Source organism: Squalius cephalus (genome assembly GCF_949319135.1).
Source record: "Squalius cephalus genome assembly, chromosome: 16".
NCBI classification, from domain to species: Eukaryota; Metazoa; Chordata; class Actinopteri; order Cypriniformes; family Leuciscidae; genus Squalius; species Squalius cephalus.
Window position 1 is genome coordinate 37,008,333 of NC_137137.1, and position 27,500 is coordinate 37,035,832.

Below are 27,500 nucleotides of genomic sequence, written 5' to 3' on the forward strand. Positions count from 1 at the left end.
GCAGAAACTTCTCAGCTCATATCGTGTGTGTGTGTGTGTGTGTGTGTGTGTGTGTGTGTGTGTGTTCTCATACTAAAGGCTGCTTTCACTTTATTTTGATGGTCCCTTTTGAACATTCTACTGACTATAAGCAACTTTACAACTACATGAAAACTAACTCTCGTTAGAACAGTGCTTACAGTGGAAATGAAGCAGTCGGTCAAGTTTACATTATTTCCACTTCAATATTTGTTATATTGCGATGCTCCTCCAACAGACATTCTCCCGACTATAAGTAACTTCTTATTCTACAAACCTAACAGAGTCTACTAATACTCTACTAATGTTCTACTAATACTCTACTAACACTATAATGCGAGTTAGTTGATATGTAGTTGCAAAGTTACTTATAGTGAACAGAATGTCTAAAGTGGACCATCAGAATAAAGTGTCACGATATAGCCACACACTCCCCCCCCCCCCCCCCCCCCCCCCCAGCTCTCAGTGGATCGTCACTCCGGAGGGTCGTGAGCGCGCGATCTCCGAGGAAGCGGAGGCTCATCATCATCACGTCACTCGCGCTCACGCGTTCATCAGGAAACAGTGTTTCCTCCCGGAGGCTCGCGGTTCCCGGTGCTCGATGCGCGTCTCCGTGCATAACCCGCGGAAGCCCAGCGTGAGGAGACACGCGAAGCCCTCAGACAGAAGGAAGAATGCCCCCTTCTACAGTGCAGAGCTCCTCTCTCGGGCTCCGAGCGGCGCTTCTCGCCGTGTTTTCGGCCGCTCTCCAAACGCGCGCGCTCCACATTCAACAGGACTTCGCGTCTCCAGAACGCACTAATAACTTCGTGGTGGACGCCGTGTCCGGGCGCGTTTATCTGGCCGCGGTGAACGGCCTGTTCCAGCTGAACGCGACGCTCGCGCGCGAGGTGGAGATGCGCACGGGACCCGTACTCGACAACCCGCTGTGCCACGCGCCGCAGCTCCCGCAGGCAACGTGCGAGCACGAGAAGACGCTCACGGACAACCACAACAAACTACTCGTGCTGGACCGCGAGCAGCGCGTGCTGGTGGCCTGCGGGTCCGTGTATCAGGGCTTCTGCGAGCTGCGGCGCCTGGATGATGTGTCGCGCGAGGCCGTGAAGTTCCCGCAGGACGGGGCCACGGTGTTCCCGAGCATGCTGAATATCGCGGCCAACCACGAGAACGCGAGCACCGTCGGGCTGGTGTTCCGGGGCACCGGCGGCGCGCCGCGGCTGCTGGTGGCCGCCACGTACACGGGCATGGGCACAGAGTTCTTCCCGAAGAACCACAGCAAAGAGGACCTGCGCTTCGAGAACACGCCGGAGATCGCGATCCGCGCTCTCGACACCGGAGACCTCGGCCGGCTCTTCACCTACGACATCAACCCGTCCGAGGACAACGTGTTCAAGATCAAGCAGGAGGTCAAGCAGAAGAACAAGCTGAGCTTCGTGCACGCGTTCGTGCTCAAGAGCTACGCGTACATCGCCATCAACAACGACGCGCACACGGGCGCGAAGGAGAGCCAGCCGAACAGCATCCTCGCGCGCGTCTGCCTGGACACGCACGCGCCGCGCAGGTCCGCGGAGAGCCGCAAACTCACCGAGTCCTACATCCAGATGGGGCTCCAGTGCGGGTCCCACGGGAACATCTTTCACCGGCTGCTGTCCGTGTTCCCCGCGGAGATCAGCGCGCGCGGCGCGGCCCCGGAGCCGCATGTGTTCGGGGTGTTCGGCGGTGCGCGCGGGCTCACGGCGGTGTGCGCGTTCCGCGTGTCGGATGTGGAGGAGATGATCCGCACGGGTCGCCGTAACTGCTCGAGCGGCCCCAACAGTGACGTGCAGGTGCTGGACAGCGTCATCCAGGGCTCCGGGGCCGAGTGCGAGGCCAAGGGGCCCATCGTGGTGAGAAGCGCTTATTATCATCACAACATCACGTGCAACACCTCAAACATCCACATATAATGCTTCAAACTTCATTTAAAACGTACAGTCTAAAAAAATCTGGGCTTTTTTAACCCAATTTTGGGTCAAACATGGACAAACCCAAACGCTGGGTTAAAAATGTCATTTAAAAAATGTGACCCAACGGCTGGGTTTGTCCATATTTGACCCAGTGTGTTCAGCGAATGTTACTTATCATCAAAACATCACCTATAACTTCAAACATGACATAGGCTATGCTTCAAAGTTACTTTAAAACATACACTCTAAAAAATTCTGGGTTTTTAACCCAATTTTGGGTCAAATATGGACAAACCCTAACGTTCCCAGCTATACCCAGGGGGCAAAGGGGGTTTAGCAGACATGGGCTGCTGTAAAAGGTTGTCATATAAAAATGAAATCTATGATGTCTGAGGATCACAACCTGGGTGGACAACCGGTCAACAAGCTGCTGGAAACTTGTAATTAGGGTCAAAACAATGCTACCTCAAATTCTGCTTTAACTCCCAGAATCACCCAAACATGCTAAAAAGGTTTAATTATATTCATGAATCCTGAGCCATATCTCCCTAATACTTTATGCTAGAAACAAACTGAGCACACCTTTCAAAAGAGTGGAAGATAAGCTTTCATCTGATGCCTTGATTGTACATGTAATTAGAAAGTAAGAGTTAACAATGCCTCTTAATTCATAGGTAGGCAAAATATATATATATATATATATATATATATATATATATTGAACATTCCATTAGTAATCGGTAGCATTCTTTTCCCTTTGTTGTTGTTACAATAAACAAATGACCATGTGAAGTTAACTTTTACTAGATGAAATCATATTTTGATCATTTTCACTAAGCAGACAGTCCTCATGGCCCATAACACATTTAGAGGGAATTCAGTTTCAAGCCTATAATAGCCTGTCAATTCAAACAACATCCAAGAAAGACGTTTACCATTAACTGGTGTTAACTGTATACTGCTCTGTTTCTGTATGTACAGTATATCGTTTGCATATTTATGCAATATCTATTATTTGTATTGCAATGTCTAGTATTTCTAATATTCTTTCACAAGTGGGATAGCTTTATTTATTCTATCAAAAAAAAAAAAAAGGATTTGAGGATTTTGGGTTAGGCTGGTTACTGTTCAATCCAGGTGTGTGGAGTGTGAGACAAAGGTACTGACAACTACATGTTGAAAGACTAAAACACACAGGAGTCATGTGTGGAGTAGGGTTAAAAGTATTTACTGATTAAAACTGTTACATTAAGTAGCAATTTGTACCAAAAAATAAATAAAAAACGATTAATGAAACAGACAAACAGATTACAATTCAGGGTGATAACTAATTTCTGTAATAATGTTTATATTATTTGTTTAGCTGTTTTCGGAGTCGCTGCTGCTGTCGCTGATCTCTAGTGTTTCAGCATGCTGTATCCCCAACCCCTGGCAGCGGCATCCTGTGTGGCAGGAGCAGTTCTTCTGACAACCTTTAACCAGAGATGGGCACAAATACATTAAAAAATATTTAATTACAAATAACAAATACTTACTCATCAAATGTATTTAAATAAAATACAAAATACTGCTGTGAAAAAAGTATTTAATTAAAATACAAGTAATTTGTAATTTGAAAATACAAAAATATATTTTTTTACAGTCTTCTGTAGTGTAAGTGTGGCGTTAGGTACATGTAAGAGTCTAGAATATTGCAATATCATCATTTAGTGCAGAAGATGTGCTTTTAACATACATGTTGCCACATACTGTCATAATAAAAGATAATTACACATATAACACTATATTTGTATTATATTACACAAAAACTAGTTAACGCTGATGTGAGGGTGTTTCAAATAGCGCGGCTGTGACAAAGTTGACAACTTTCTCTCTTCCGACTGCCATTATCTATTTTTTTACTCTTTTTGAAAGTTGTGAAAACGCTGTTGTGGTGTTTTTCTTTTGCTATTTGAGCAAATTGGAACACAAAAATATATATATATCTAATGTAGTCTTTCATTCACTGCTATAGAAGTTAACCCAACTATGATGCCTTCCACTTCTGAGAAACCCAGAAATGTGAACAGGGTCAATAGGATGTGTCACATCACGTGATTTACTTGCCAAAAACTGTGATAGGCAATTTGGTAGTCCTATTTGTATTTTATGTATGGTCCTAGAGATAGTTTACCCAAAAATGAATATTAGCCCATGATTTACTCACCCTGACGTCATCCTAGGTGTATATGACTTTCTTCTTTCAGAAGAATACAATCAGAGTTATATTAAAAAGTGTCCTGGCTCTTCCAAGCTTTATAATGACAGTCAATGGGTATATTTTTCATCAAAGTGCATCTATCCATTATAAAAGTGCATCTATCCATCATAAAAGTGCCTCTATCCATCATAAAAGTGCATCTGTCCATCATAAAAGTGCATCTATCCATCATAAAAGTGCATCTATCCATGAATAAAGTGCATTTGTGAGACTTGGGCAGTCAGTGAATATGTAATAGAGTCTAACCAGAGCCAAGAACAGACGAGTCATCTATGAGATAACGAAGAAATGAAATGAGTGAAGAAATGAAACCAAAACTTGTAATCACTGTTGACTTTGCTTACATGACGGAATATCAAACATCTCGCAAGTTATTTTCGCAATAATGACATGTAACCAGATTCAAGGTTATTTTGGCCAGAAGTGTGTTACTCACAGCCGGACTATATCGGCTCTATAGTTAACCGAGACGGAGAAATGACGGATATTGCTGGCTGGGTGGATTAAAAATGTTATTAAATATTAATTTAACCCAATGGCTGGGTTTGTGCATATTTGACTCAAAAAGCATTTTTTAGAGTGTATTCAGCGACTAGAAATGGTGATCAGCACATAAATTAAACTTTCCTTTATTGTGAGTTGCGCATTAAATTTCATGACTAATTCCCTTTTCAATATCAAGAGTCAGTCAAAAGTTCAGCCTAATGAACAACTGCATTATTATTATTAGGGGAATGTTTGTGAATGTGATGAAGTTATATTATTTGTTTTATGCGGTTGTGTGGAGTTTTGTGGCAGACCTGCAAAATTCTACGTTTTAATGACATTTAATCTCTAAATCACGCCGGTTTCACACTGCACGCGATAGCAGAGCGTAAGCAGCGCAGGAGCAGTGCATATGGTGAGCGGGAGCAGGACAGGAGCGTTTTGCTTTCACACTAGCAGCGTTTGTCACGCGCGGCTGAACCGCGGCGTGTGTATAGACAGAGTACTCTATAATCAGGGTAAGTTGGCATTGCTTTATTTCGTTTTCAAATACATTTAAGAGAAAAGACTTGTCAAGAAGCTTATTTTATTAATCATTTCATTTATATAACTTTTGATTCGTCTTTGTTTTTATTGTTCGGGCAACAAGTTTGTTTTTGGACATTTGTTTTCTTTTTAAATTGCTGTTGGTCATTTGAGTGACTGTTTAAAACACAATAGATATCATCAATGCGCTTTTGGGGTAAAACTGCGGTGTATTTTGGCCTTGATCAATTAGTGTCACTTTAATTCAGCGTAAGCGGCGCGTTAAAAATAGACTGGGCGCCGAAACTATCGCGGCACTGCTGTTCCTGCTCTGCTCCTGCTACGCGCTGCCGCGCCGCTTCTGCGTGCGGTGTGAATGCACTCATTGATTAACATGGACGCCGAAAAAAATACGCGCTGCTCACGCGCCGCTGACGCTTGCGGTGTGAAACCGGCGTCACTGTTGGAAATAAAACACAATGCCTAAGTGTGTTTAAAGTAATCGTCGATATAATAAACCCAGAGAGCTTTCATCAAAACTACTAAAGCTCTTACTTTTGCCTCAGATCATGATCTCTGAACTATTAAACTGCGCAGTTGAGCACTCTGAGCTTCGACTGATTCCTGATGATGATGATGATGATGATGATGATGCACAGCCGAATGAAAATATGACACTTTAAAAAAGTTGCCTTAAATTTTTATGCACAATCACCTTGGATGTTTAAGTAATTTCAACTTAAATGACATTAAACTGACTTAAAAAAATTAGTTGAATCTAGCATAACTTAAAATATAAAAAAAGTTGAAAATAACTTTAAAAGCTTTATTTTGATGTGTTAAAGCAATGTAAAAACATACGGTATGTTCTCATAACTTATTGATAATCATATATATTGTGTGCAGTTTTGTCTGTTGATGTGTTTGCAGTTATTACTGGATGTCTCGAACAGCCTGATAATAATAATATACCGTGAACTCAGAACAACACAGTCCAGATCTCTAACATTACGAGCACATGCTGTGGATCTAAAGTCCTGTAAGCGCAGATTCTCCTCATGCTGGAGTTGTTAGTGAACGCTGCGGTTATCAGAAGCATGTGTGTGTGTGTGTGTGTGTGTGTGTGTGTGTGTCTGGAGTTCATTCAGCGCAGTGTGTGTCTGATCTCTTACGTCACTGGGAGCCCGATGACGTCACAGTCGTGTCGGCCGCTCAGGCTGGTGGAGAGTGTGTGTGTTTGCTCTGGTGGAGTGTGTGGAGTGTGTGTGTTTGCTCTGGTGGAGTGTGTGGAGTGTGTGTGTTTGCTCTGGTGGAGTGTGTGTGTTTGGCTGTGGTGGAGTGTGTGGAGTGTGTGTGTTTGCTCTGGTGGAGTGTGTGTGTTTGGCTGTGGTGGAGTGTGTGTGTTTGGCTGTGGTGGAGTGTGTGTGTTTGCTCCGCTGGAGTGTGTGTGTTTGCTCTGGTGGAGTGTGTGTGTTTGCTCCGCTGGAGTGTGTGTGTGTTTGCTCTGGTGGAGTGTGTGTGTTTGCTCTGGTGGAGTGTGTGTGTTTGCTCTGGTGGAGTGTGTGTGTTTGGCTGTGGTAAAGTGTGTGTGTTTGCTCTGGTGGAGTGTGTGTGTTTGCTCCGCTGGAGTGTGTGTGTTTGCTCTGGTGGAGTGTGTGTGTTTGCTCTGGTGGAGTGTGTGTGTTTGCTCTGGTAAAGTGTGTGTGTTTGCTCTGGTGGAGTGTGTGTGTTTGCTCCGCTGGAGTGTGTGTGTTTGCTCTGCTGGAGTGTGTGTGTTTGCTCTGGTGGAGTGTGTGTGTTTGCTCTGGTGGAGTGTGTGTGTTTGCTCTGGTAAAGTGTGTGTGTTTGCTCTGGTGGAGTGTGTGTGTTTGCTCCGCTGGAGTGTGTGTGTTTGCTCCGCTGGAGTGTGTGTGTTTGCTCTGGTGGAGTGTGTGTGTTTGCTCTGGTGGAGTGTGTGGAGTGTGTGGAGTGTGTGTGTTTGCTCCGCTGGAGTGTGTGTGTTTGCTCTGGTGGAGTGTGTGTGTTTGGCTGTGGTGGAGTGTGTGTGTTTGCTCCGCTGGAGTGTGTGTGTGTTTGGCTGTGCTGGAGTGTGTGTGTTTGCTCTGGTGGAGTGTGTGTGTTTGCTCTGGTAAATGTGTGTGTTTGCTCTTGTGGAGTGTGTGTGTGTTTGGCTGTGGTGGAGTGTGTGTGTTTGCTCTGGTGGAGTGTGTGTGTTTGCTCTGGTGGAGTGTGTGTGTTTGCTCTGGTGGAGTGTGTGTGTTTGCTCTGGTGGAGTGTGCGTGTTTGGCTGTGGTGGAGTGTGTGTGTTTGCTCCGCTGGAGTGTGTGTGTGTTTGGCTGTGCTGGAGTGTGTGTGTTTGCTCTGGTGGAGTGTGTGTGTTTGCTCTGGTAAATGTGTGTGTTTGCTCTTGTGGAGTGTGTGTGTGTTTGGCTGTGGTGGAGTGTGTGTGTTTGCTCTGGTGGAGTGTGTGTGTTTGCTCTGGTGGAGTGTGTGTGTTTGCTCTGGTGGAGTGTGTGTGTTTGCTCTGGTGGAGTGTGTGTGTTTGGCTGTGGTGGAGTGTGTGTGTGTTTGCTCTGGTGGAGTGTGTGTGTGTGTGTTTGCTCTGGTGGAGTGTGTGTGTGTGTGTTTGCTCTGGTGGAGTGTGTGTGTGTTTGGCTGTGGTGGAGTGTGTGTGTTTGCTCTGGTGGAGTGTGTGTGTTTGGCTGTGGTGGAGTGTGTGTGTTTGCTCTGGTGGAGTGTGTGTGTTTGGCTGTGGTGGAGTGTGTGTGTTTGCTCTGGTGGAGTGTGTGTGTTTGCTCCGCTGGAGTGTGTGTGTTTGCTCTTGTGGAGTGTGTGTGTGTTTGGCTGTGGTGGAGTGTGTGTGTTTGCTCTGGTAAAGTGTGTGTGTGTTTGCTCTGGTAAAGTGTGTGTGTGTGTTTGGCTGTGGTAAAGTGTGTGTGTTTGCTCTGGTAAAGTGTGTGTGTGCTCCGCTGGAGTGTGTGTGCTCCGCTGGAGTGTGTGTGTGTGCTCCGCTGGAGTGTGTGTGTGTGCTCCGCTGGAGTGTGTGTGTGTGCTCCGCTGGAGTGTGTGTGCTCCGCTGGAGTGTGTGTGTGTGCTCCGCTGGAGTGTGTGTGTGTGTGTGTGTGTGTGCTCCGCTGGAGTGTGTGTGTGTGTGCTCCGCTGGAGTGTGTGTGTGTGTGTGTGCTCCGCTGGAGTGTGTGTGTGTGCTCCGCTGGAGTGTGTGTGTGTGTGTGTGTGTGCTCCGCTGGAGTGTGTGTGTGTGTGTGTTTGGCTGTGCTGGAGTGTGTGTGTTTGCTCTGGTGGAGTGTGTGTGTTTGCTCTGGTGGAGTGTGTGTGTTTGCTCTGGTGGAGTGTGTGTGTTTGGCTGTGGTGGAGTGTGTGTGTTTGCTCTGGTGGAGTGTGTGTGTTTGCTCTGGTGGAGTGTGTGTGTTTGCTCTGGTGGAGTGTGTGTGTTTGGCTGTGGTGGAGTGTGTGTGTTTGCTCTGGTGGAGTGTGTGTGTTTGCTCTGGTGGAGTGTGTGTGTTTGCTCTGGTGGAGTGTGTGTGTTTGGCTGTGGTGGAGTGTGTGTGTTTGCTCTGGTGGAGTGTGTGTGTGTGTGTTTGCTCTGGTGGAGTGTGTGTGTGTTTGGCTGTGGTGGAGTGTGTGTGTTTGCTCTGGTGGAGTGTGTGTGTTTGGCTGTGGTGGAGTGTGTGTGTTTGCTCTGGTGGAGTGTGTGTGTTTGCTCCGCTGGAGTGTGTGTGTTTGCTCTGGTGGAGTGTGTGTGTTTGGCTGTGGTGGAGTGTGTGTGTTTGCTCTGGTGGAGTGTGTGTGTGTTTGCTCTGGTGGAGTGTGTGTGTTTGCTCTGGTGGAGTGTGTGTGTTTGCTCTGGTGGAGTGTGTGTGTTTGCTCTGGTGGAGTGTGTGTGTGTTTGCTCTGGTGGAGTGTGTGTGTTTGCTCTGGTGGAGTGTGTGTGTTTGGCTGTGGTGGAGTGTGTGTGTTTGCTCCGCTGGAGTGTGTGTGTGTTTGCTCTGGTGGAGTGTGTGTGTTTGCTCTGGTGGAGTGTGTGTGTTTGCTCTGGTGGAGTGTGTGTGTTTGCTCTGGTGGAGTGTGTGTGTGTTTGCTCTGGTGGAGTGTGTGTGTTTGCTCTGGTGGAGTGTGTGTGTTTGCTCCGCTGGAGTGTGTGTGTTTGCTCTGGTGGAGTGTGTGTGTTTGCTCTGGTGGAGTGTGTGTGTTTGCTCTGGTAAAGTGTGTGTGTTTGCTCTGGTGGAGTGTGTGTGTTTGCTCCGCTGGAGTGTGTGTGTTTGCTCTGCTGGAGTGTGTGTGTTTGCTCTGGTGGAGTGTGTGTGTTTGCTCTGGTGGAGTGTGTGTGTTTGCTCTGGTAAAGTGTGTGTGTTTGCTCTGGTGGAGTGTGTGTGTTTGCTCCGCTGGAGTGTGTGTGTTTGCTCCGCTGGAGTGTGTGTGTTTGCTCTGGTGGAGTGTGTGTGTTTGCTCTGGTGGAGTGTGTGGAGTGTGTGGAGTGTGTGTGTTTGCTCCGCTGGAGTGTGTGTGTTTGCTCTGGTGGAGTGTGTGTGTTTGGCTGTGGTGGAGTGTGTGTGTTTGCTCCGCTGGAGTGTGTGTGTGTTTGGCTGTGCTGGAGTGTGTGTGTTTGCTCTGGTGGAGTGTGTGTGTTTGCTCTGGTAAATGTGTGTGTTTGCTCTTGTGGAGTGTGTGTGTGTTTGGCTGTGGTGGAGTGTGTGTGTTTGCTCTGGTGGAGTGTGTGTGTTTGCTCTGGTGGAGTGTGTGTGTTTGCTCTGGTGGAGTGTGTGTGTTTGCTCTGGTGGAGTGTGCGTGTTTGGCTGTGGTGGAGTGTGTGTGTTTGCTCCGCTGGAGTGTGTGTGTGTTTGGCTGTGCTGGAGTGTGTGTGTTTGCTCTGGTGGAGTGTGTGTGTTTGCTCTGGTAAATGTGTGTGTTTGCTCTTGTGGAGTGTGTGTGTGTTTGGCTGTGGTGGAGTGTGTGTGTTTGCTCTGGTGGAGTGTGTGTGTTTGCTCTGGTGGAGTGTGTGTGTTTGCTCTGGTGGAGTGTGTGTGTTTGCTCTGGTGGAGTGTGTGTGTTTGGCTGTGGTGGAGTGTGTGTGTGTTTGCTCTGGTGGAGTGTGTGTGTGTGTGTTTGCTCTGGTGGAGTGTGTGTGTGTGTGTTTGCTCTGGTGGAGTGTGTGTGTGTTTGGCTGTGGTGGAGTGTGTGTGTTTGCTCTGGTGGAGTGTGTGTGTTTGGCTGTGGTGGAGTGTGTGTGTTTGCTCTGGTGGAGTGTGTGTGTTTGGCTGTGGTGGAGTGTGTGTGTTTGCTCTGGTGGAGTGTGTGTGTTTGCTCCGCTGGAGTGTGTGTGTTTGCTCTTGTGGAGTGTGTGTGTGTTTGGCTGTGGTGGAGTGTGTGTGTTTGCTCTGGTAAAGTGTGTGTGTGTTTGCTCTGGTAAAGTGTGTGTGTGTGTTTGGCTGTGGTAAAGTGTGTGTGTTTGCTCTGGTAAAGTGTGTGTGTGCTCCGCTGGAGTGTGTGTGCTCCGCTGGAGTGTGTGTGTGTGCTCCGCTGGAGTGTGTGTGTGTGCTCCGCTGGAGTGTGTGTGTGTGCTCCGCTGGAGTGTGTGTGCTCCGCTGGAGTGTGTGTGTGTGCTCCGCTGGAGTGTGTGTGTGTGTGTGTGTGTGTGCTCCGCTGGAGTGTGTGTGTGTGTGCTCCGCTGGAGTGTGTGTGTGTGTGTGTGCTCCGCTGGAGTGTGTGTGTGTGCTCCGCTGGAGTGTGTGTGTGTGTGTGTGTGTGCTCCGCTGGAGTGTGTGTGTGTGTGTGTTTGGCTGTGCTGGAGTGTGTGTGTTTGCTCTGGTGGAGTGTGTGTGTTTGCTCTGGTGGAGTGTGTGTGTTTGCTCTGGTGGAGTGTGTGTGTTTGGCTGTGGTGGAGTGTGTGTGTTTGCTCTGGTGGAGTGTGTGTGTTTGCTCTGGTGGAGTGTGTGTGTTTGCTCTGGTGGAGTGTGTGTGTTTGGCTGTGGTGGAGTGTGTGTGTTTGCTCTGGTGGAGTGTGTGTGTTTGCTCTGGTGGAGTGTGTGTGTTTGCTCTGGTGGAGTGTGTGTGTTTGGCTGTGGTGGAGTGTGTGTGTTTGCTCTGGTGGAGTGTGTGTGTGTGTGTTTGCTCTGGTGGAGTGTGTGTGTGTTTGGCTGTGGTGGAGTGTGTGTGTTTGCTCTGGTGGAGTGTGTGTGTTTGGCTGTGGTGGAGTGTGTGTGTTTGCTCTGGTGGAGTGTGTGTGTTTGCTCCGCTGGAGTGTGTGTGTTTGCTCTGGTGGAGTGTGTGTGTTTGGCTGTGGTGGAGTGTGTGTGTTTGCTCTGGTGGAGTGTGTGTGTGTTTGCTCTGGTGGAGTGTGTGTGTTTGCTCTGGTGGAGTGTGTGTGTTTGCTCCGCTGGAGTGTGTGTGTGTTTGCTCTGGTGGAGTGTGTGTGTTTGCTCTGGTGGAGTGTGTGTGTTTGCTCTGGTGGAGTGTGTGTGTTTGCTCTGGTGGAGTGTGTGTGTGTTTGCTCTGGTGGAGTGTGTGTGTTTGCTCTGGTGGAGTGTGTGTGTTTGCTCTGGTGGAGTGTGTGTGTTTGCTCTGCTGGAGTGTGTGTGTGTTTGCTCTGGTGGAGTGTGTGTGTTTGCTCTGGTGGAGTGTGTGTGTTTGCTCCGCTGGAGTGTGTGTGTTTGCTCTGCTGGAGTGTGTGTGTTTGCTCTGGTGGAGTGTGTGTGTTTGCTCTGGTGGAGTGTGTGTGTTTGCTCTGGTGGAGTGTGTGTGTTTGCTCTGGTGGAGTGTGTGTGTTTGCTCTGGTGGAGTGTGTGTGTTTGCTCTGGTGGAGTGTGTGTGTTTGCTCTGGTGGAGTGTGTGTGTTTGGCTGTGGTGGAGTGTGTGTGTTTGCTCCGCTGGAGTGTGTGTGTTTGCTCCGCTGGAGTGTGTGTGTTTGCTCCGCTGGAGTGTGTGTGTTTGCTCTGGTAAATGTGTGTGTGTGTTTGCTCTGGTAAATGTGTGTGTTTGCTCTTGTGGAGTGTGTGTGTGTTTGGCTGTGGTGGAGTGTGTGTGTTTGCTCTGGTAAAGTGTGTGTGTGTTTGCTCTGGTAAAGTGTGTGTGTGTGTTTGGCTGTGGTAAAGTGTGTGTGTTTGCTCTGGTAAAGTGTGTGTGTTTGGCTGTGGTGGAGTGTGTGTGCTCCGCTGGAGTGTGTGTGTTTGCTCTGGTAAAGTGTGTGTGTGCTCCGCTGGAGTGTGTGTGCTCCGCTGGAGTGTGTGTGTGTGCTCCGCTGGAGTGTGTGTGTGTGCTCCGCTGGAGTGTGTGTGTGTGCTCCGCTGGAGTGTGTGTGCTCCGCTGGAGTGTGTGTGTGTGCTCCGCTGGAGTGTGTGTGTGTGTGTGTGTGCTCCGCTGGAGTGTGTGTGTGTGTGTGTGTGCTCCGCTGGAGTGTGTGTGTGTGTGTGTGTGTGTGTGCTCCGCTGGAGTGTGTGTGTGTGTGTGTGTGTGTGCTCCGCTGGAGTGTGTGTGTGTGTGTGTGTGTGTGTGTGTGAGAGTGTGTGTGTGTGTGTGTGTGCTCCGCTGGAGTGTGTGTGTGTGTGTGTGCTCCGCTGGAGTGTGTGTGTGTGTGTGTGTGTGTGTGATGGATGGCAGGAGGTCAGGGCTCTGAGGGAGAGAGCTCGTGAGAAACACTGACTCCTCGCTCGAGTCGCTCCCCCGCTCCAGTTCCCGTCACCCCGCCGTGAACCTCTCCTCACTCAGACCTCGCCACTCATCAGTGTGTTAGAGCTGGTTCAGGACACACACTGTTTTCTGTTCGTCTCAGCCCTGAGCGTCAGTCTCCGCTCGTCTGAGTCAGCAAACAAAATGTTGTTGACGAAAATGATGCAACCAAGTTAACCCTGAAACAGCTGGGCTAAAACAGCCGTGTGTGGGGGATCAGGCACTCCGCGCTGGGCAAGTGCTGGACAGAACTGGGCTATTTTTACCCAGACTGTTGGGTGTTATATTTGAACCCATTTACTGGGATGTTTTTTGACAGTGCTGGGTCAGTCAATTTGATAATGAAGGTCTTTCATTTTAAATAATAAAATCTCTGTTATATAGGAACAGTTCAAAATGACCTTTGGCAAAGTATCCAGTTTTAACCGGTTTGGCACAGACTATCATTGGGTCACACTGACATGTGCTGACCCAGCAGCTGAGTTACAGAGAAACTACCCAGCACTGCGTAAAAATGTTAAAAATAACCCAATAAAATGACCCAGCAGGCTGAACCCAGCATTGGGGTTAAAACATAACTCAGCATTTTTATAAGCTAATATGCAGTAGCTCAGCGATATAACTCGACCAAGAGTGCTCTTTTCCTGATCGCACATACAACAGTTCAACAGCAAGTTAATCATAATAATTGACCCTTTTAGACACAACATTATCAATTTTGACTGTTTTTGCTCGATTTCGCCAATGAAAATAGTTCCAAACCAAGCGTTTCCCAGAGCGTTTCATGTCTGATGTCTGAACAGATTGGGAGAGTCAGACTGATTCAGAGACTCGTCCATGAAGTGTTCACTTGCTTCTGTTATGAATGGATCAGCACACAGCTTCTTCTCTCGGCTGGACCGATGTAAATGTTGTGGTGTGTTGCAGCTTCAGCCGGAGCAGTTGAACTGTGGCGCCGCGCACCTCCAGCACCCGCTGGCCCTGAGGAGGCCCCTGAGGGCCCGACCCATCTACGAGGCCCCGGGGCTCAGCTCTATAGCGGTGGACAACGTGCAGAACCACACCGTGCTGTTCCTGGGGACGAGCAGGGGCCGACTGCGCAAGGTGACATCTCCTGCAGTACACCACATGCTTCACACTGCATTCATATGATTCCCTGTCAACTCTTTAAAGGGCTGAAAGACTTTACAAGATGTAAAATAAGTCTCTGATGTCCCCAGAGAGAGTGTGTGTGAAGTTTTAGCTCACAATACCCCACAGATATTTTTATAGCATGTTAAAATTGTCACTTTTTGAGGGTGAGCAAAAATGCGTCGTTTTGGGTGTGTGTACCTTTAAATGCAAATGAGCCGCTGCTCCCGGCACAGAGGGTGGAGCTTCAAGATCTCGTGTGTGTGTGTGTGTGTGTGTGTGTGTGTGTGTGTGTGTGTGTGTGTGTGTGTGTGTGTGTGTGTGTGTGTGTTTGCGGCTCCGATTACCTCTTCTTAACATGGACTCACCCCCTCTGATGCGTGTTCCAGGGTTTATGTAAATTTTAGGGTTTGTGATCAAAAATGTCAAAGTGTCGGAATCATTTTTGGTCCCAAATTTGTATAAATTTTACTGGTAGTCACTGTTTGAAGAATTTTTGAAGAATATTCACAGTTTACTTTATTTTGCTCTCCTCACTTACATAAGTGAAGTATAGTGTCCTGCACACACTAGTGAAACAATATAAAACATTATATCTGGTGTCTGAATAACTTTTGCATATTTGCTCATTTGCATATTCATAGAACCGCGCATACTAAATGAGGCAAGGGTGTCGAGTTACATTCAAGATATTTTAAGACTTCAAGGATTTTTTTTTTTAAATATGTCATTTTGGTGATCAAAGATGAGTTTTAAGTGATAATATAATATGACTGACTACAGGGGACTTTTAGACGTGATAGTTTATGTATCTGATAAAAGCACAGCTGTGACTGATTGCAGTGAAGCTACGGCACATAGAAACACACATCTTCTAATATTTGTTCATTTTCTGCGTACGAGTGTTTGCCTTGTACACAAACTCCACTTAAAGCATTCCTGTCTGATCAGGTGGTCCGTCTTCGTGTGTGTGTGTGTGTGTGTGTGTGTGTGTGTGTGTGTGTGTTTGCACTGCTTCTGTACACAGACGGTCAGCTGTAAAGGCCACAGAGTTTGCTCAGGATCTGTTTAAGAACCGCTGGTTTCTGTGGTTTGTCTGGCATGAGGAACTGTCGTGTCTTCCGGTGTAGTTTACTGTTCTCCTGTCAGAAAGCAGATTCACTCTTAATCTAACAAAACCTGGAAGCCTAACCCTTCCATGAAGATCCTTTAACATCCTTGGAGTCTTTCCATCCCAAAACAAGGTTCTTTAGATTATTAAAATGTTCTACACACTTTAAGAACGGTTCCTGAAAGGTTCTTTGGGGAACAGAAAATAGTTCTTCTACGGCATCGCTGTGAGAAGCCCTTTAGAATATTTATTTGAACTCTCTCGTGCTCTTTGTCCAAAAAATTGTATTTATTTTTTGTCAATGAAATGAATGCACTATATTTTAGTTTTGATAATGTTTTTCATTTAATCTTTTGTATTTTTAGGGGATTTTTATACTAAATTATATTGACGCTGTATTTATAATCCATTTATTCACTTTTTGAGCATAGACCTGAAAATGTAATTTCCAACTTAGACTGTGGTAAATCTAGAACGCTTTAGAGCGACAGACTGAAGTTTGATCTCTCTTCGAAGACGACACTGGGCAGATTATTGCTGTGAAAAAAAGTATAAAACTTTTTTAAAAAGTTTTAAAAAGTGAACTTTAAAAAAGTAACAGAATTGTACATGTATTGTTATGAAAAATGCACAAAAATACTATTTCAATTTTTATATGAAATATATATTTTCAAAAACACGTTTTACTCTAAAACTGCAAGAAAATCAATGCTATAAATCTAATCAAATTGTGTTCCAAATGTGAGCCTGATATCTCAGAGTGTGTTCGGCTGCAGTACCAAACGCTTCCACTAGAGGAAACTCGTCACCATTCATTTCTAATGCGCTCATTTCTGACCGCGAGGAGCTCAAGTGTGACTATTTTTCAGGACCATTTTAGCTTCGAATCATGTCCATGATTTTTTCGTGTGTTCACACAGCAAGTGCCAAAACCTTTACCAAGTTTCATTCCATTGCAGTGAAGTAAAAAAAAAAAAAAAAAAAAAAAAAAACATATAATTTTTCGGTCAAAATGACCGAAGAGCACCAGAGTTAAGAGTTTATGGCACTACAATGTGTTTTTGGACATTTTTTTCTTAGTACCATGTAAACACTGTTATAGTAATATAGTTGTTATTAAGTTCCATAGTATGTATTAAAGTGCCATGATATTATCTAATCACAGACAATTCCAGAATCTTCCACTAGTCAATGGGTTGTACACTTTATTTTGTGCAAAAATTCAAAGATCAAAGTGTAGATAAATTGAGTTTTTGTCTCCTAAACGAAAGAATCGATTCTGAACTGAAACGAGTCGTCAGTAATTCAGTCTCTCTTCCTGCTGATCCTGTAGGTTTGTTACTAATTAGCATAATGCCCGCCTCTGGTGTTGATTGGCTGAACAGTGTCTTTTAGCTCCGCCCTCAAACACTGTAGTGTGTCTGAGACTGGAAGAGTTTGGTTCGTGTTGTTCGTGTCGAGAAGACGCTGTTTTCTGAGATTGATATGGTAAACCCCACGCCATCGTTACTGTTCGTATCACTGAGATCAAGAGCTGAGATTCAGATATGATAATGAGCGTTTGCTTTCTGACCAATCAGAGCAGAGCATCTCTCAGAGAGGCGGGGCTTAGAGAGACTGAATCTTTGATGGAAGCGTTTCAGACACTGAGAGGAAAGAGCTGACGCTGCAGTGGAGATCATGAGGACATTACAGTGTTTTTGATCATGGATGAATGTGGATCTATTGTAGGAGACGCCAAAACAACATTAGCAGCCTTTATAATAGCATAATAGGGGCACTTTATAACATAAATAAAACATAATTTATCATGTTTCTGAAGCCAACACAGGTGAATTCAGGTTTTACCGGCCTTTATGTTTGCTTGTCAAAACCCGAGCCACACACACCGACTCACGCAAACCCAGAGAGAAGCACGAAACATCTGCTGAACCTCCAACAAAAGAGGCGTAATGAGGGCCGGATTGCAGGAAGGTGTGTCAGCGCTCCTCCGCCGCAGCGAGGCACTGAGGTCTGGAGGCGGTGGAGCTCTGTGTGTTCGCTCTCAGAGATAAGGGAGATCTGGCTGTGGGGCGTCGCTCGGAAGAGCAGAAAGGCTTTTTGTTTCGCTGCCAACACACAGAGACTGCTCAGATGTGGTGGCTCTGCTCACACACACGTGTGTGTTTGAGAGAGAGAGAGAGAGAGACATTACATACACACTGATGATGATGCCTCTTAAGATCCTCTGGTAGTTTAGTGTTTGCTGTACTGTTGAGGAAATGTTTTCTGGTGGTCTTTTCTGTTTCTGCCGTTTCTCGTCATGTTTCTGTGGATTTGAACACAGTTCGTCTTGCTCTCTGAACAAAAGATTTACCACTTCACTATCCTGTCATATATCCACTGAAATGAACTCTTAATGCATCAGTTATTAATGTTTAATCTGCTGATGGCGGTGGCTGTATGAGTGCGACTGCATATATGAATGTCTGAAGTTTATTCACATATGTGAGTCAGGGTTTCAAAATGTAGAAAAAAAAACAACTTTCCAGAAAGTTTTTCATGATCAGGTTGACGACCTGTCACTCACATGAGATCCACCAATAGCAAACCACAGCTATCCAATCATCCAATCAATTCCTCACTGACACAATCAAGCCCCGCCCACATTTGTTCTTGTTCCACCTGGAATTCTTTCAACAATCAAAGACTTAATATCTTTAATTTCTCTAAAATTTAATATCACCAGGACATCAGAGAAACCATTGTGTGTGTGTGTGTGTGTGTGTGTGTGTGTGTGTGTGTGTGTGTGTGTCCTGGACCTGTGGAAGATAAAGCAAAGCTTGCATTATTCTGTACAGTGAAGCCGTCTGAAGCATGAATGTGAGTGTTAGTGAATATGAGCAGATGTACAGACAGAAACACACACACACACACACAGAGCTTGAGCTCTAATAGAATTAGGCTCCACTAACACAGATCCTCAATAAGCTTATCTCACCAAACAAATAACATTACACACACTCCTGAAACCATCAGCAGCAGCATGAAAGCCCCCAGAGGACACGCACACACACACATCCACACACACACGCACACACACATACGCACACGCATATGCGCGCGCACACACACATCCGCGCACACACACATCCACACACACACGCACACACACGCACACGCGCACACACACACACACACACACACACACACACACACACACACACACACACACACACACAGTGTGTGTGTGTGTGTGTGTGTGTGTGTGTGTGTGTGTGTGAACTGTTGCAACTTGTCTACATGTGTAATTAGCAGTGTGTGTGAAGGCTGATTCCGGCTTGTCAGATCTGAGTTGACGGATGTTTCACACACGACTGTGTTCTTGCTCTTCTCTGCATCACTGGATGGTAATTATGGTGCTTTATGATATCATATGATTATCCTGCTCTTCCTCTCATCCGCCGCTTCTCCCTCTAAACCCTGTGCCGTGAGGAGCGGTCGGGATCGGGATCACATGACCTCGTCCGCCAGCGCTCTACAGTTCTGGAGATAAAGATGCTTGAATTCACTCGTCCGTCGGTGTAATGTTGTAATGCAGGTGTAGAATAATGAGGCAAGTGTGTTGCATTGTGGGATACAGTATCAGCAACATATGCCAAATGTTTTTGAAACAAAAAAGCTTGTTGAATTGCATTTTCATTGTTAAAAAAATCAATAATCCATATTCACCTTTCTGATTAAAATGTTCATTCTGTGTTCTGTGTGAATGTGAACCGCTGGATCTGTATAGCAAAATAAAATGGACCGAAAATTGCCAAATATTATAGGTTGTATTTTTAAACAGAAGTTAAATCTGAAAGGTGAATATGGATTATTGAATTTTTAATAATGAAAATGTGTGTGAAATGTTTTTGATATTTTAAATGCAGCTCGGTTAATGCAATGCATATCTTTTCAATCAGTGTAATTCAACAAGCTTTTTTGTTTCAAAAACATAATTTTACTTCCATACTCCTGCAGTGTGTTCTCTGTAGATGTGTTGTGCTGAGGTGTGTGTGTGTGTGTGTGTGTGTCTTCATCAGCTGACTCTGCTGGCCAACCTCTCTGTGGCGAATCTGTGGTCACTGAGACTCCCTGCTTATGAACCGGTTCACCACATCATGACCTTTGACCCCAGCGACAGCAACTACCTGTACGTCATGACCACACACCATGTGAGTAATCAAGCTTCATACACACTTCATACTCTTGATTCAAGGACCTGACATATTCCTCAAAGAAGGCGGAGCCTCAGAGCCACACCCACCTATTACATCATCACCACACAAGCCAATGGGAGTTCAAGGGTGCATTTACATTTACATTTTTAAAGTCCACAGTTGTATTCATTAGTTAATTAACATGAACAAATAATAAACAGCAGTATTTTTATTAACTAACAAACTGTAATAAATGCTGCAACAAATGAATTGCTCATTGTTAGTATTAGTTAATGCATTAACTAATGAGACCTGATCATATTACAGAGATATTTAAGCCATTTGTGTCATATGTTTGATGAAAGTGTAGCTGTATGAATGTTTATTTAGCACACACACACACACACACACACACACACACACACACACACACACACACACACACACACACACACACACACTGTCTTCATCAGGTCTATTTCTGTGAGGTGACGAGAGAGTGTTGTGTGAAGCATCATTGATGGAGGCTGTGAAACTGAGCATATGTCTGATCCTCAGTGTGTGTGTGTGTGTGTGTGTGTGTGCAGCTCCTGCGTGTGGCTGTGTCGGCGTGTGACCAGTACAGCTCCTGTGGAGAGTGTTTGAGTGCTGGTGATGCTCACTGCGGCTGGTGTACGCTGGACACACGGTAAACAAACTCTCCAATCACACTAACTCCACAATCTCAATGCTTGATAGGACAGTTGATGATGATTTTCGAGGATCACGTGTTAATTGACAAAAACACACTCGATGGCTTGAAATGTAATGCATGAGTTGTACTGTATGGACTTCAGCTCGCGTCTCCATTCTCTTTCTCTCTGTGGGAAAACAGTGTCAATTCTGCTGAATATTTTCAGTTTCACACATTCTGTTGAGTGTAAGTAACGTTACACCTACATGTAAATTAGCTCTCGTTAGTATTAGTAGAGTATTAGTAGAATACTAGTAGAGTATTAGTAGAGTATTAGTAGAATACTAGTAGAGTATTAGTAGAGTATTAGTAGTATTAGTAGAGTATTAGTAGAATACTAGTAGAGTATTAGTAGTTTTAGTAATATATTAGTAGATTATTGGTAGTATTATTAGAATATTAGCATAGTCTTAGTAGAATGTTAGTAGAGTATTAGAAGAGCATTAGTGGAGTATTAGTAATATTAGTAGAGTATTAGTAATATTAGTAGAACATTAGTAGAGTATTAGTAGAGTATTAGTAGAGTATTAGTAGAGCATTAGTAGAGTATTAGTAGAGCATTAGTAGAGTATTAGTAGAGTATTAGAAGAGTATTAGAAGAACATTAGTAGAGCATTAGTAGAGTATTAGTAGAGCATTAGTAGAGTATTAGTAGAGCATTAGTAGAGTATTAGTAGAGCATTAGTAGAGTATTAGTAGAGCATTAGTAGAGTATTAGTAGTATTAGTAGAGTATTAGTAGTTTTAGTAATATATTAGTAGATTATTGGTAGTATTATTAGAATATTAGCATAGTCTTAGTAGAATGTTAGTAGAGTATTAGAAGAGCATTAGTGGAGTATTAGTAATATTAGTAGAGTATTAGTAATATTAGTAGAACATTAGTAGAGTATTAGTAGAGCATTAGTAGAGTATTAGTAGAGCATTAGTAGAGCATTAGTAGAGTATTAGTAGAGTATTAGAAGAGTATTAGAAGAACATTAGTAGAGCATTAGTAGAGTATTAGTAGAGCATTAGTAGAGTATTAGTAGAGCATTAGTAGAGTATTAGTAGAGTATTAGAAGAACATTAGTAGAGAATTAGTGGAGCATTAGTAGAGCATTAGTAGAGCATTAGTAGAGTATTAGTAGAACATTAGTAGAGCATTAGTAGAGCATTAGTAGAGCATTAGTAGAGCATTAGTAGAGTATTAGTAGAACATTAGTAGAGCATTAGTAGAGCATTAGTAGAGTATTAGTAGAGTGTAGTAGAGCATTAGTAGAGCATTAGTAGAGCATTAGTAGAGTATTAGTAGAACATTAGTAGAGCATTAGTAGAGCATTAGTAGAGTATTAGTAGAACATTAGTAGAGCATTAGTAGAACATTAGTAGAGCATTAGTAGAGTATTAGTAGAACATTAGTAGAGCATTAGTAGAGTATTAGTAGAGTATTAGTAGAGCATTAGTAGAGCATTAGTAGAGCATTAGTAGAGTATTAGTAGAGTATTAGTAGAACATTAGTAGAGCATTAGTAGAACATTAGTAGAGCATTAGTAGAGTATTAGTAGAGTATTAGTAGAGTATTAGTAGAGTATTAGTAGAACATTAGTAGAGTATTAGTAGAGTATTAGAAGACTCTGTTAGGTTTGTAGAATAAGTTGACATGTAGTTGTAAAGTTATTTATAGTCAGTAGAATGTCTGTTGGAGGAGCATCACAATAAAGAGTTAGCAGATATTAAGCACCAATACTCTAATAACTGCTAGCTGACCTGTAGTTGTAAAGTTACTTATAATTAATAGAACATCTAAAGTGGACTATCGTATAAGTGTTATCTTATTTTCTTTTGTGTTTCACAGCAGAAAGAGTCACAGGGCTTTTGAGAACAAACCCTTTGAGATTTAGTGACAAAAATACACGTGTGGAATTTGTCAAACTGTGTGTTTGAACAGGATTTCAGATGTTTTGGGCTGGATTTCCTGTAGAGTTTATCTTTATTCAAGGGTTTTCCTGAATGCTTGGAATTTGAGTCAGACGTCACTGGGTGAAAGAGCAGAGATTCTTCACTCGTTTTAACATTTATCCCACTCATGATGATTGTTCTCATGATAGAAGCTCTTTCAGAGGAACATGTCAAACTGAGAGTCTTTTCATTTTGTCTGTGTGTGAGTGAGTGTGTGTGTGTGTGTGTGTGTGTGTGTGTGTGTGTGTGTGTGTGTGTGTGTGTGTGTGTGTGTGTGAGAGAGAGATAGAGAGAGAGTGTGTGTGTGTGTGTGTGTGTGTGTGTGTGTGTGTGTGTGTGTGTGTGTGTGTGTGTGTGTGTGTGTGTGTGTGTGTGAAAATCTGACACATGTGAGCGGCGAAGACCAGGCCGCTGCATCACTAACTTCTTGAAGGGACACCCCAGAAATTAGGTTCTTGGAGGCCGCCATACTCCTAGTAGAATGGGCTCTAGTGGCCAAAGGTGAAGGCTGGCCCACAACCTCATATGCAAGAGAAATAGCCTTGACTATCAATTTGCTAACAGTCTGTTTGGATGCAGGAAGGCCTTTCTTAGGAGACCCAAAGAACACCAACAGCTGATCAGACTTTCTCCACAGGGCAGATCTGTGGACGTAAGGGTCCAGTGCCCTGATTGGACAGATGAGGTTCAATTTCTCCTGGTCTTGGTCTTTAAAGGGAGGAGGGCAGAACGCCTGCAGTACGATAGGCCGTGGTACATTGGTTGGAACCTTTGGTACATATCCGGGTTTCGGATAGAGGAACGCTTTGACCATCCCGGGTGCAAACTCAAGGCACGAAGGAGATACCGAAAGGGCCTGAAGATCTCCTGCTCTTTTTAGTGAGGAAATGGCTAGAAGGAACACAGTTCTGAGGGTCAGAAACTTTTCTTAGAGAGATTCAAGGAGCTCAAAGGGAGCAGTAGATAAACCTTCTAGAACAAGAGCCAGATCCCAAGCTGGAACTCTGGTACGAACTGCAGGCCTCCGCCTCAGGGTGCCACGAAGGAAACATATAATAAGAGGATCTCTTCCGACAGATAAACCCCCCAGGGGGGCATGGTAGGCAGCAATGGCTGCAACATAAACCTTCAGTGTGGAAGGAGATAACCCTGAAGCAAAACGATCTTGCAGGAACTCTGATATTGAACCTACAGGGCAATTAACTGGATCCCATTGTCATAGATTACAAAAAACTCTTCACTTCAGGGCGTATAGCTTCCTCGTGGATGGAGCTCTGGAGTTGAGTATGGTTTCTACAACCTCGGTTGAGAGACCAGAGTCTATGAGCCGGCCCCCCTCGAGGCCAGAACCGCAGGTTGAATGTTTCTGGTTGGGGATGGAGGATCACTCCCCCCCCCGAGATAGAAGGTCCCTCCTGACCGGCAGCTCCAGGGGAGAGCCATCGAGAAGGGTCATTAGGTCCGAGAACCACACCTGGCTTGGCCAGTACGGAGCTACCAACAGAACGGGCTCCTGAGGGCCCCGGGATGGAGCGGGCACTGAGGTGAACAGCGCTCCACTGCGGAGGGGGCTGCCCATGAGCGTCAGGACCTCTTCTTTGCAGAAGCCTTCTTCGTAAGCAGAACGTTCCTCAGATCGGTCTTATATATGGGCCTATATGGGCTTCTGTTTTAATGAATAATACAGCATATAATATAGCAGGACGTTTAGATCATGTGTGTTCGTGACTCATATGCTGCTGTTGTTGTGTGTTCACATGCGTGTGAAGGGAAGTGTAGGTCGATCACGACTCTCTGTGTGGCGTACAGTGTTTGAAACTCGGTTTATGAAGTGATATGATGATGATGATGATGGTGATGGTGATGATGATGAAGATGGTGCAGATGATGATGGTGATGATGATGATGATGGTGATAATGATGGTGATGATGATGATGATGGTGCAGATGATGATGGTGATGATGATGATGATGGTGATAATGATGGTGATGATGATGATGATGGTGCAGATGATGATGGTGATGATGATGATGATGGTGCAGATGATGATGGTGATGATGATGATGATGGTGATAATGATGGTGATGATGATGATGGTGATGGTGATGATGATGAAGATGGTGCAGATGATGATGGTGATGATGATGATGATGGTGATGATGATGATGGTGATAATGATGGTGATGATGATGATGATGGTGCAGATGATGATGGTGATGATGATGATGATGGTGATAATGATGGTGATGATGATGAAGATGGTGCAGATGATGATGGTGATGATGATGATGATGGTGATAATGATGGTGATGATGATGATGATGGTGCAGATGATGATGGTGATGATGATGATGATGGTGATAATGATGATGATGGTGATGATGATGGTGCAGATGATGATGATGGTGCAGATGATGATGGTGATGATGATGATGATGGTGATAATGATGGTGATGATGATGATGGTGATGATGATGATGGTGCAGATGATGGTGATGGTGCAGATGATGGTGATGGTGCAGATGATGATGATGATGATGATGGTGATGATGATGATGATGGTGCAGATGATGATGATGATGATGATGATGATGATGATGGTGATGATGATGATGATGGTGCAGATGATGGTGATGGTGCAGATGATGATGATGGTGATGATGATGATGATGGTGCAGATGATGGTGATGGTGCAGATGATGATGATGGTGATGATGATGATGATGGTGCAGATGATGATGGTGATGATGATGATGATGGTGATGATGATGATGATGGTGCAGATGATGATGGTGATGATGATGATGATGGTGATAATGATGGTGATGATGATGATGATGATGAAGATGATAATGATGATGATGTGCTTCAGGTGTTCGGTGCAGAAGAACTGCTCCAGTGGGACTCTGAGCCGCTCCTGGATCAGCAGCGCTGACGGCGTCCAGCAGTGTCCATCCATGACCGTCACTCCATCAGAGATCAGTTACTCCGCACACATGAGGGTAACACACACACACACACACACACACACACACACACACCTGAAGGGGTTTATTCTGAGATAACAACCGGCTGGATGTTCATTATCCCGCCTATTACACGGATACTTGCCACATAAGTAAAAAATTAGACACGAAATATTGATCTGAGTCTAAATAATTGATCAGCTCTTTAAACGCAGAGCTTCCGCGGAGAGAGCAGTTTCAGCGGCGAGTTCAAACTAGACGGACAATAAAGAGATACGGTGTACAGTCATAACACTTATTACACAGCATTTCAACACATAAATGATTAGATATTCAACACATAGAGATATTGATTTCAGATTAAACTCTTTTAAAATCGTACCTGTTTGTATCTCATAATCCAACAGTGAACAAAACAATAGTCACAAAATGGCCGCCGCTGCGTTTGTACGAAACAAGAGAGAGCGAGTCTGTGAGACTGGATGGCATAATTATAAAATAAACTGTACAAAAAAATATTGATTTGACTGAGTTTTAATATTTTATTAGCTCACCAAATGCAAAACTTCCGCGAGGAAAGACCGTTCCTAGCGAGTGTACAGCTGACTCCAGTGACCCGGATGAGCCTGTGTTTCTGTGTTCAGCGGATGTTATCTGGGAATAATACACCACTGGATGTGTGATTGACCAATCAGAGTCAAGCATTCCACAGAGCCGTGTAATAAATATATATATATATACAGATAGTGATGTATATACAATGATAAATGTAAGCTTTAGAAACTGAATTTTAACTAATTAATCATGGAGCTTTCTTTGATTCATTATTATTAATTTCATTTAACATTAAATCATACATTTTATTTGTAATCACATGAATGTAGAATCAGCATAAAGGAAGTATTTATTATATAATGTTTGTTTATTGGCATATTTTTATGGCACATCACAAACACAGTTGAGAATATCCCACTCATTACAGCCAATCAACAATATGTTTGAGCCTTTTATAACATTTAATAAGTAATCTGCAAATTATCGAATTATCATTCATCACAACAAATACAGAAACTTTCATTTAAATAATCATACAGCAATTGTTTAATAAAACCATTATAATAAATATATATTTTTCTTTATGAGAAATAACTCCAGATGTTTCTGCCATCACACGGCCTCGTCTGAACGAGAGTCTGTTCGTCACTGTTTCTCTTTTCAAAGCTTAATTTATGCATTCATTTGCATGATAAAAAGTAAAATAATTACCTCGTTTTTTGAGCATGTTTGTGGAATAAACTGATTTGCATAATTCCTTGCAAGTGAAACAACAGTCTCATACACTGAACACAACACACATTTCAATCTTCCGTTTGCTGTTTTAAGATGAGATTAATATTTGCACAAACACACATTTTAAGCGTATATTTGTCTCAGATCGTGTTTTTCCCACATAAACACTGGGAATCTCTGGAAGATCTCCTGAAGGAGCTTCTGTCCTGATGAATCTCTCAGCTGATGATGATTCAGGCCGGAGGAATTGACTCTTCAGCCCAAACAGGAAACAGGAAACAGGAAACAGGCACCATGTCAGGAAGTCCACCATCCTGACAACAATAGACTCAATGTGGCGTGTGATGATGGAGAGATGAGTGTGTGAAGAGAGAGCCTCAGTTTCTAAAGCTTTGGATTGAGATATGATCACTGTCACTGTCTGTGTGTGTGTGTGTGTGTGTGTGTGTGTGTGTGTGTGTGTGTGTGTGTGTGTGTGTGTCTCTCAGGATGTGGGGATTCTGGTTGTGTGTGTGTGTGTGTGTGTGTGTGTGTATTTCTCAGGACGTGGGGATTCTGATTGTGTGTGTGTGTGTGTGTGTGTGTGTGTTTCTCAGGACGTGGGGATTCTGATTGTGTGTGTGTGTGTGTGTGTGTGTGTGTGTTTCTCAGGACGTGGGGATCCTGATGGACGGCAGTGTCCCGGATCTGCAGGGTCTGAGGGTGGAGTGTGGTTTCGGGATGGGAATCTCCACTAACGCCACTGTGCATCTGGACTTCGGCACGACTAAGATCCAGACGTGTCCTCTGCCTCCGCCTCACATGTATCCCACAATCCCCTTGGGCAAAGGTGCTTACACAAACACGGCTTCAGTAAACATGTGCAGTAAATCCTTGTAGACCTTTGGTGAATAATTCCAGCATAAGTTTGTTTTTTATTATTGTTCACTCAATGACATTCCAGTGCAAGACGAGGCAAACGGGAGCCAGAAACACACAATATACTGAGAATTGTTTAAAGTTTGGCTTTTATATGTAGTGTAGATTTATGACGCAGCTGAACGTGTCTCTGCTCAGATCACATCACTGTCCCCGTGGCCATCAAGGTTAACGGTGTTCCTGTGGTTGCTGGAAGTTTCATCATTTACGAGTGTGAACGCATGGGAGCAATCCACCGCACAACTGCGTGAGTAAACACACACACACACACACACACACACACACACACACACACACACTCACACACACAC

The 27,500-nt window shown here is 44.4% G+C and overlaps 1 protein-coding gene across 1 annotated transcript in view; it reads left to right on the plus strand.

Annotated features, from left to right (window-relative positions):
• Positions 1–490: 490 nt before the first annotated feature.
• Positions 491–27,500, plus strand: part of plxnd1 (plexin D1) — a 103,694-nt gene continuing 76,684 nt past the window's right edge. The window contains exons 1-7 of the mRNA XM_079897545.1: positions 491–1,904; positions 13,846–14,022; positions 19,225–19,356; positions 19,929–20,029; positions 24,888–25,017; positions 26,923–27,100; positions 27,328–27,436. Coding sequence (XP_079753671.1) covers positions 693–1,904; positions 13,846–14,022; positions 19,225–19,356; positions 19,929–20,029; positions 24,888–25,017; positions 26,923–27,100; positions 27,328–27,436 — 2,039 coding nt within the window. The 5' untranslated portion in view covers positions 491–692. The remainder of the gene's footprint in view (positions 1,905–13,845; positions 14,023–19,224; positions 19,357–19,928; positions 20,030–24,887; positions 25,018–26,922; positions 27,101–27,327; positions 27,437–27,500) is intronic.